The 11,308-nt window shown below is 32.3% G+C and overlaps 1 protein-coding gene across 1 annotated transcript in view; it reads left to right on the forward strand.

Moving 5' to 3' along the window:
* The first annotated feature begins 4,693 nt into the window (after nt 1-4,693).
* LOC135121993 (rab3 GTPase-activating protein catalytic subunit) overlaps nt 4,694-11,308 on the forward strand; it is a 35,115-nt gene continuing 28,500 nt past the window's right edge. The window contains exons 1-2 of the mRNA XM_064046249.1: nt 4,694-5,978; nt 11,070-11,278. Of these exons, the coding sequence (XP_063902319.1) occupies nt 4,728-5,978; nt 11,070-11,278 (1,460 nt within the window). The 5' untranslated portion in view covers nt 4,694-4,727. The remainder of the gene's footprint in view (nt 5,979-11,069; nt 11,279-11,308) is intronic.

Consider the following 11,308-nt stretch of genomic DNA (forward strand, 5'->3'; position numbering starts at 1 on the left):
ATGTGTTGGTTGACACTTCATACGTGTCACGCACGCTTTTGTCTTCTCGTTACCTACTTCAAATCAAAGTGAGTAAGTTGATGCAAGATAATGGCCTTACTCGCTATTATCTTTTATAAATATATATTTTCTAACGTTTACCTGTTTCCATTCTGTGTTACAGATGAAAGATGATACTTGAAATAATTTAATACAAACAAACTTAGAAATAATCGACAATAGTATAAAATAATAAACTATCCCGTTTCAGAAAAGAATGTTTTTTCGACAAAATAACCTCCTTTTCAATTTTTGTTTGAGTTATTTTAGTGCTATTAATTAATGTCACAAATGTTATAATATAATAGTGGAAATACCCCAGGTAAAATTATTCTCTTTCTATCTTATGCACTTTGTGTTGGACAAAAAATTACCAAATTTTGAGTGTGATAGAAATTTTATGTCAAATTTTGAAATTTGTCATCAGAATTATTTGTTGATATAACGTTTTACTACTCTATTTACTTAATTCTGAACAATGAAATTATTTAGTGATCAAGCAAAACAAGTAATATTAAATGTGTTGGATTATCTAGAAAGAAGTGTGTGCAATAAAAAAAAAAAAAACTGGCGGCCGAAATGTTAAAAATTTCTTGAAAATCTTTATATAATTTACAAAGAATATAAGTTCAAGTGATACGGAGTACAAAAAGAATATGTTCACTATAATTAAAAAAATAAAAACTGAAGTAAATGCTGAATGTCAGTCGGGGAAATTGTGTATAAAATGTGCATCAAACGAACACGCAACAATTAAGTCGCTCCATGAAAGAGATACCGGGTCCAGGTTAGACCCAGTACACTAAACTAAACACATGGATTAGAAAAGTAGATTTTAAATTTTATAAACATAATAATCGATTGTTTCTAATGGAAAGACCATCCATTAAGCTAAGAAGAACAAAATTTTTGCGTGAGTATTAGCACCACAAAAAATAAAATTATACAAACCCCTTTTTCTAGATGAAGCATGGATATTTAGTAAAGGTAGTATATATTAAAAAAATGGCAAGACGATTCAACACAAACTGTAATTAATAAAAAAACAGGAGAAGGATGTAGATATACGGCAGTTCACACTGACAATAATCACGAGTTTACTGAAGGCGATTATCATGATAACATGAACTAGGAAAATTTTGAAAAGTGGTTTAAAAAGCAATTAATATCCAATCTTCCGGAAGCGTCTCTTATTATTATAATGGATAATGCAACTTACCACCGTAGACTTAATGGTCTTTATTTTAGTTGTGATAAGTACACTATGCTTACATTTCCGCTTTAGTTGTAGTAAGAAATTCCTCGAAAGCGTTGGACAAAGAAAAAAATGGTGGCCTGCTTAAACAAAAAAAGATAGATTATCCTGAAATAGCGATGAAAGTTCAGATTTGGAATATTGTGCGCAATAGACACAATAGAAAAATTGTGTTACTTAGATCACTTAGATCACTATGCTCAAGAACATGGACATTGTGTCCTAACACTTCCGCCATGCCACTGTCATTTTAATGCAATTGAAATGCTTCTCTAGTTGATGTTACTGAAAGCTTGGGACAATATAATAAACCAAGTTCCCAAAATACACTGGGGAAATAATATATTAAGCACATGGAAAAATTTTGATTCGGCATGGCAAATAATGGAAACGATTCTGGAGAATTGTGAAACAAATCACATCATTTATCAATGTTAATTCCGTTGTAGATGATAGTGATAGTGAAGATGATGACAGTAGTATTGATGATTTAGAGTTGTGTTAAAAATTAATATGCAATTAAAGAATAGAACTTATAAATTATTCAATTAATTTTGAACTTCTGCAATTTGCATTGATAACTATAGTACATGTTACCATAACAAGTTATTTGTAACATTCAAGAAAGCACATACTTTTGGTCACTAAAAAAACGTCACAGTTTATTATACTTAAATGTTTTGAATAGGAATACTTTCACGACTTTAATACCTACTTTTACATTTATCAGTTGTTGGTTAACAACATAACAACACAATTAAAAAATATGATTTAAAGATTATGGTAGATGAACTGAATCTGAAAAAATGTATATTTTGTATTAATCATAATTCTTCGAAAAATTAAATTTTGTGATTTTTTTTATGATAATCCCGACAATTATATTTAAAATAAAGATATGTGTGGACATGTATCAATTTGAATAGTAGAATTGTAATACTAATAATAACTATGCAGCGTGATAATTTCATTTCTTCAGCCTGGATAAGCCCGAATAGGCAACACATTTTACTTTCCTTAAACGACTTCGTCTTAAATTTTTTATAAATACGCAGTTAGCGCTGTGTTAATAATAATAAAGGGGGGTAGTTTGAGTACTTATCATAGAAAACCTATTTATTTATATTATTTTATTTATATTCGTTTAAGGATCGAATAAATTACGTTCTATTTTTTTTTTAATTTTGCCATTATTAGTTGCTTGGCGTCTTTGTTGTTATTATGATATAGTATGATTTTTGCGCTGTTGCTAATTTAAAAAGATTAATTAAACTGATCGAAGTTGTTTATGATATGTATAATGTGTTGCATGCAGGAAAGTATTCAGGCGTGAAAAATAAAATAAACACCCTGTACATACTCAAATTTCCGGGAAAATAGGGTGAACCGTTCTTGATTTGATCAATGAAATTGATTGTCTCAATCATGAATTTTTTGGAGTCATCTAGTGCAACTATATAATTCTAAAGAATATGAACGTTTTAATAAACTACAATTAACAAAATCATCTTATGTCAGTGACTATGTATTTAACATCTATACTCACTGCTTATGTTATAAAATGCAGGTAAGATTTACTGTTGTAAATTTTAGGGATGGCTTCATCCCATTGTTGGTGGGAATGACTAGGCAAATTTTGGTTAGCGTTTTACCATTTACACGATATTTCTAAAATATGTACATACAAAATTTTACGATAATCGGTCGTGTAGTTGTGAAGACTATTTGTCTAATAAAAATTGACACAGATGGAGATGGGGGACGACCGACAGACGTAAGGGGGAGACCATTTTTTTTTGTAGCCTTGCAGGGGTCATGAAACGTCGAGAAAATATTTTCGGATGGACTCTATTGCAATATTTCATTAGTTTACGCTAGGGTAGTAAAAATATGGTCAATAAATTAAATTTTTCTATAGCAGATGTTAAAAAGTCTTTTGGTCGACTCAAAATAAAAGGCTATAAGTAGCACTTTCGTCGCAGGGGTAGATAAAGTAACGCTTTAACAGCAAGGGCAGATAATAATTACTTGTTTATCAAGGACGAAAAGTGAGCGTCGCTGCCTAGTCGGGAAGTTTTGCGTACGAGGGGTAGCCGAGTGACAGCGAAGCTTTTTTGTCGTGGTGGACACAATTGTTTTTCACTAGTAAGTACTTCTAATTACATTTTTTTGAAAATTGTAGAATAAAATAAAAAAAAACAATTATCCTTTAGATCGTATGGACTGGTTATGGATGCTATAAGATGATATTAGTACATACATTTTTATTTCAAAAAAGTTAAAAGTTGTGCATTAAAAATGGAAAATAGGGGAAATACGTTTGACCAAATCCGAGACGAAATTGAACTTATTTGCGACAATTTGCGCCTGAGGATATCACGAAACAAGCGCAGCTAGTTGAGGCAGGTCTGCTACCCGAAAAATCGAAACGTAACTACCTTAGTGAATATGAAACGCTTTTGGAGTGAAGTGTGAAGAAGACGGGAGTCAATGAGGCACTGGCTATGGGTTACTTTTTGAATTATTTGAAAATCTCAAGGCATCAACTTTATGGAGCCGATAAAATAAAATAAAATTAGCTTAAAGTTACCTTGTGTTTTATTTATTGGAGTTATAGTTGTCACAGACAGAGAGGTAAATTACAGGCTGAGAAGTGCCACTTTTTTGCCCGAAAATATTTCAAAAATAGGCACTTAGAAGCACGTATGTGAAAAAGTAATTTATTTCTGTCAAGTACATCATTATTGTCTATTAATAATAATAGAAGCACATTTTCACTAATGTCACTGATATTCGTCTCAGTCTTTCTTTTTCAAAAGTCTGGTATCCTTTTTTGTAAATCGCCCGCGATTTTTACCTATTGCTTCTAACGCTTTTTGTTCTACGTCCGACGGCAATTTTTCTTCTTCAAATGGGTTTCCATATATTTTTGCTGCATCTACTTTTGTAAAACTGAAAAGTTTATATATATACAACACGGAGGTAGAAGAGACTCTCTTCTACCTCCGTGGTATACAAGCTCTACAGTAACCTATACCTACTACTACATTGAAAATAGAGCTTGACATTTAAATTTCTAAACATTTTTCGTATTGTTTTTACAGTCTGCTATAGAAAAAAATTAAATATTATACACAATGGTAAAGAGAAATTAACTTCTCCTGAAAAATAATTCCTTTATTATAACTATCGTCACTCGAGAATTAACATCTTTCACTCAATAGTTAAAGGAAACGCTTTATCGTCTTATATAATAAATAACTATTTTAAAATGTTTTTTAAATGAAACAGGAGTCTGAGCATAAAGTAACCGGTCACGTTACTTTAACCACGAACCAACACGGTAAACTATTTTGACGTCATTAACAGCTGATTGTCATTTAGTTTTTAGGTTATGTTTTTATAAGATCACCAGTTTGCATTTTTTAAAACAATGAATGAAGAAATTGATGAATCTGAGTTTTATCATCAAGATTTTACAACTGCATCAGAATGGGAAATATTTATTGCACGTGTTGAAGAAATAATCAATCAATGGAAAACAGAGGATTTGAAAGATGAACAAACAGAATGCGATTTATCTCCGGAGTGGTTTATTAAGAGTGAAAGTCTGTCCTTTGTAGATTTCGATTTTAATTTGTCACTTCATAGAAAACGGCATATTAAAGAAAACAATGAAGCTGCAGATCCCAGTAATACGAAAAATCCATTTGACAACTATTACGACTTTGAGTTGCATGATCCAAAAAATGTTGTGGAACACTCTTGCTTAAGCAGATGGTATGGGCTTAATGAATACATAGTATTAGGGCCCGCTGGAAATGTTGGTATTACTTCTGAAAGTCGTATAAAAGTTTTGCTGAGTTCAGTTTATGTTGCATCTGCCAATTTAAAATGTGAGGTTCCCATCTTCGTCCAAATTAGGGAAAAGTGGCAAAATTGTTATTTAGGAGTTTATGAATCAGATACGGTACGCACAAATTTAGAAATGGTGCATTTAAAAACTTGTCCAAGGTTATGCCAATATTTGTCAGGATTACTAGAATTATTTAAATCTAAAATATTATCCCCAACTATGATGACAACTATAATAGTTTCCCTTCAATCGTCGTATGTTCTACATGATTTTGGAACATATGTGTGGAAACAAGATTATGCAAATTTTGAGAATGATCACTTTGATGGAAATTATATTTGTAACTTGCCATTTGGGGTTACAATTGATCCTGTTGAGTCACTAATTGTTAAAACTTCATGGTCCCATTTAAATCACAGGGCTGTTCGAGACAGTGAGAGTTATAGCGACTTTGACCCAATGTTGGCGGCAAAATGGACAGTTTTAATTTCAACAGCAGAACAACCTATTTGTTTACTGGGAGAATGTCTTACTGAAGTTTTACATTTACTGAACAACAATTCCGCAATCTATGACGTGTTAGGAGATTTTGCAGCACCTGTATCATCAGATATTAATAATCCATTAGATTTATTAACGGAGACGAAAGTTCCCGCTATTTCAACACTCCTTTCAAGAGCTGCTAGAAATTCTTTGACAAAAAGTCACAGAAAGGGTATAGCTCCTTTGTCAGAAGAGGTGTTGGTTCCAATATTGTACTTTTTGTTTCCTGATGCTGAAGAAGATTCACCACATTTGTACAAGGAAACAAAGGATCTATCTCCAAAAGTAAGTTAAGTCGATTTTTATACATTTTAGCAGAGGGGTATATTCAAATTTATGCATTTTGTGTAATAATTGTGAAATAGGTACATTGAAAAAAGTTTGAATTCCATTATAGCATATTCTTCATATGTGAACAAATCTTTCACTAACAAAAGTCGTTGAAAGGGATTAATTACTCTACAAGTACACATTATTTAGTCAACTTTTGAATATTTATTTTAAAACCACTTGAGCATGGGCATACTATTTTTTTATCTACATTTGCATTATTTAATGGGGGCGTCTAGTGGCCGAAATCTAACACGTGTTGAAAGTTTCAAAGAAGCGTTTTTTACATCACAGTTACTTAATAAATGTAAGTTTATAAATTAATAAAAACTGATAATTGCAGTTTACATCGCAACATTATTATGAAAAGGTTGTAGTAAAAAATTCGCTTCTTGATAATTTTCATTTCTTGAATGATTTAAGGAATTCACAAGTGTATATATTTATGAACTAGTAAGGTATTTTATGAATCAATTTCAGTTTATTTATCGCGCAGAATAGAATAATTATAGCATAATATTAATAATAATATTAAATGAATAGAAGTCTTGCCTGAATGCCGGTTATTTCTGGGTCAGTGGTAGGTCCTAAAATAATTATAATAATAACTTTATTTCTCTGAATAATACATATATTGCATGATAATTGATAATTGTCAAGGAAAAAAAGTGGTCAAGGTTTATTTCGACAGAACTTCCCTCGCGTTTGAAGTACAAGTCCAACAAATCTTCTTGGAAAAATTATAAAATTAGATTTTGGAATGTTTGTTTTGTGATAATTTCTATAGAGTAAAAATCAGCGGCATAAATAACACCTTCGTAGCCCCTGCGCCGTGAGGATGGCAGATTGCAAGGGGACGTCGCACAACTACGGACAAGATAAAATATATAAACAAGCTTTAACTTCAAGTGTTTATGTTTATATATCTGAAGAATGCCACGTAGAAATTTGTTTGATTTGGATGAGTTTGTTGCCTCAAAACAGAGGACTAAAATGAATAATTTAGCCACAATCGAACAAAATGTTCTGAATATTATTATTGGCATCGAACGTGCGACACGTCTATCCGCGTGTCAATGTGTAACTGACTAGGCCACGTGGTACGTCGATATTTTATGTTAGTGGCAAAATGTTATAGTGTGTTAATTTTTTTATGAACATTTGGCTGTTTAGGGAAAAAAATTCAAAGCAGATTCGTACGTCACAAGTGTAGGAGTATATTGCACATTTAAATCATTTTAAAATAGGATTCTTTGAAATGACGTCATCACATTGTTGGTAGGAATGATTAACCAAATTTTAGTTATTAGTGTTTTCGATCTACATGACATACCTAATATACGAGTACATACAAAAATTAAATAATATACGGTCTAGTAGTTTCGAATATTACGTGTCCAATAATAATTAATACAGACGACAGACAGACAGACAGACAAATAGACAGACGGACCGAAACGGGAGACTACTTTTCTCGTACTCTGGGAGTCATGAACCGTCGAGAAAACATAAATGTGACCATTCATCCAATGGACTCGATTACTATATATTTCCGTAACTTACGCTCAGAAAGTAAAAAGAAATATGCAGATTGAATAGGTGACAAACATAGGACTACATAAGTACAATATGAATACATATGAAACTTTCACTAGTTTAACAAACAATAGCAAACAATAGTAAATAAAATCAATACAAAATTTAAAAGTCATTGTAGCGATTCGCAAATACAGAATCAGAGTAATAAGTTCTATTTCTGAGAAACTCTCGTAATTTTTTTTTGAAAGCACACATTTTATTAATATTTGTGATTTCGGTTGGAAGTCGATTGTAGAATAATATGAGCATGTCTTCTTATAAAATGTTGTTCGATGTAAGACTGTATTAAGATACGAGTATTATATGGGTGGTTATGACATTGCTTTTCAAATTTGAGAATATTTTGTTTTATAAGAACGGTAATTTAAAGATGCAGATGCATGGAAAAGGGAGTATTTTGTGCCGTTTAAAAAGTAGTCTGCAAGATTCCAGCGGCTTGGGATTAAAGCTGAGACGCAAGATTAGTTTTTGTGCTATTAGAACTCCACTGGAATTAACCCTACCCTCAGGACATAACGTTATATGATAACGTATTTGATTTTATTGTAATTAACAGTTAGCTAATTTGTTATATTTACACCACCAGAAAAATTCTTTAATACCTTGTTTTGTACGCACATATAACTCTCTTTCACAGTCAGCAGTTATTGCTACTGAGATGTCATCTGCAAAAAGTATTATACACTTAGCACTATGTTTTCGCAAATCATTTGTGTATAATAAAAATATTAGTGGTCCCAAGACAGACCCATGAGGAACCCCAATATTCATTTCATTTGCGTGGAAATGACATATACACCCTTGAGAGAGAAATAAGTATGTATGTAATAGCCTAGTTTTTAATTTTTAAACAGTTTGAAAATTCTTCATTCATTGGCCGATTGTGAATAAAATAATTATTTGCAAAACGTCAAACTATTTATTCACTCGTGTTAGTTTTATATTAAAATGTCTGTTTACACAGCGGAAGGAAAAGTAAAATTTGTTACATGTTTCATCCAAGATTTGTCAAGTGGAGAAGTGGAGTCGCAGCCATTGAAAACTGAACCAGTTTGACATAACAAAGTTTTAGTTGTTAATTTTTTTATATCATAATACAGCAATTTGAATGTACGCTCCTGATATGAAAAATGGGACAAAATTCATTTGTCAAACAAAACACTAATTAAACCCTAGTATTTTTTAAATTTAGAAGTGTGTGTCAAACCTAGTGGTCCAGTTTTCTGTCCGGAACTGTACAGGTGCTGCGACAATTCTGTAATCGAATTTCTGAATCGGTCGATTCCTAAAAATAATTAATTATACCTATCACAAGGCTTTTGCCAATACGAGTAACATGTTCTGGACGAGTGGTACACAAGATTTTGTTTTGATTTCTATATAAAATAAAATTGTTATTGATTGGATTTTTTTGACGGTGTATAATGATGGAAATGAAAGTGTATAAATAATTTTCCAGAGGCGAAAGTTGGTAGGACCGACCCGATGATCGAGAATTGCGAGTTCGAATGTCACTTGGCGCTGAACATTTTTTTCTCGCTTTTATGGGCTTTTTTACATTACACACGTTATTTACTTTATGTATTCCTAAAATAAGACGTATGTAATTAAACTGGTACCTTAAACTGGGTATTCTAGCTCAAAATTTAGAAAAACTTCGCTTTGTTATAAAGATATGCGAATGCGTAGACAACCCACTTCTTAGTGACAGAATGACAAGCGATGATACCAACCGATATCGATAATTATACAAAAAATCCGAGGTATTTGCGGGAATATTCCAGCAAGTACTTCTGGGTTCTGACCGGTAGAGACGTATCGAAAACCAGTGATGCTGGAGGTACAAGAAACTTACAGAATTAAACACTATTTGACCTTTGTTAAATGTTACCTTGATTGTGTCATATTTGTCATATCTTACTTAGTAAGGCAAGTTCGTAGCGAATTTAATAATAATTTAGTTTTGTTGTAATTCTGTAATTATTTTGTTCTGTACAATAACATGAACTCAAATGTATTTATAAAATACTAGTCTAATATTCTGTCCAATTTACTCGAAATTTTCTGCGGGAAAACTCATTGACACGACCCGAAGTATTTAGCACATAAATCCCGATGGCCAGGTAAGGTGGCTACTGAACGTCCGTACAATAATAAGTTAATAAGTACAATACTGCTATGACATACTCATGCCATGTGGACCCGGGTGGGTTAGGTGGCATCGCGCTTGCCCGCTACACCTTGGGTCATGGGTTCGATTCCCGGGGCCCTGCTCTGGGTGTTGTGTATGTCCCCCGTTACCCTGTAATTGGGCTTCCGGCCTGTTGGGTAACGTCAATCAATAAAATAATATAAAAAAAGTGTAGTTTTGAGAGTTACGTTCTGATTATTTTTTAAAAGATTCGATGAAACTTACCATTTGAAATCGGAACAATAGTTGTATATTGTGAAAAATGATTAAGAATACTAGCTATGTATGGTACAAGTACAAGTATGAAAAATGTATATTTAAGGTATGCGTATGAAAGTTTGCGGAACGACCGAAGGAAGTTAATCAAAACCTTTCTAATCATCACCACCAATCTGATGACGTCATCTCAATATTTTGCATGATAAATGGTGTTTATCTAAAATTTGATGGTTTCCTTGGTATTTTTGGGCCCATTGAGGGGCGGAAACGCCAGAAAACGCAAGAAAAGGCTTGAAAAGTAACATTTCTGAGGTTTTTTAACGAATTTTTTGAATCTACGAATGCCAGAATGTGAAAAATTAACCCAGTCGTCTCCTTTTCGCAAAATAATTAGGTTCTGCATATTGCTAGTACGTCATGTCGATCGGTATTTTTTCTTTTTCTTACACTGTGACTGGTATTACGTATTTTTTTTCTTAGAAAACTGAATTTGTTTGATTATATTTCAGGGGTGAGGAAACTTATATCTAATACCATTAGACCAGTTTTTATATGCTTTTGAGCTGCAACATTTTAAAAGGCTAATTCTGGAGATTTTTGTTTATCATTTGTCATCATCACAAATTGGAACTTCTAGTTATTAAAATTCATCTAAAACTGGGTAAAAGATTTACCTACAGTTGCATGCACATCTTCGACCCAAGTGTAGTTGGAGTTGGTTACCACGTTTCGTAATTGTGACAAATAAAATGTAACATTTTTCTTTTGATGTGAAATTTCCAGTAACGTCGACAAAAGAATACAATTTTTCACAATTTATAATGCGACTACCATACCTACACCTGACTCGAGTTTGATCATTTAAATTCTTAGTACAAAAGTTGGATTGTCATTAACACTATTATTGTGTGTTGATGAAATATGTTAAGACTAATATTTATAATAATTGATTAGTACTGTGTAGTTCGTGGATAACAACTTTTTAGTAGAATATAATACGTGTCGTATAAAAGTTGATGTTTGCTTTAAAATTTTAGGAAAAAAATCTGGAAAAAAATGTGTTCGATTTGGACCATGAATGTAGAGGGTTGAAAACATGTAATTCTGATTCTTTGATTTGGCGCCTGTCGATTGTTTTGGTTCATGCTCTGCAGTCACTAGGAGGCATCAGATCTTTCTCACATTTGTGGTTCGAATTTATCCAAGAAATGAGGTACAGATGGGAGAAAAGTATTCCAATTCCTGGGTAAGTGTCTATCGAAGATTTTTTATTCAA

Source organism: Zophobas morio, unplaced genomic scaffold, assembly GCF_036711695.1.
Source record: "Zophobas morio isolate AGI-343-1 ecotype UQ-CSIRO unplaced genomic scaffold, CSIRO_AGI_Zmor_V1 ptg000005l, whole genome shotgun sequence".
NCBI lineage: Eukaryota > Metazoa > Arthropoda > Insecta > Coleoptera > Tenebrionidae > Zophobas > Zophobas morio.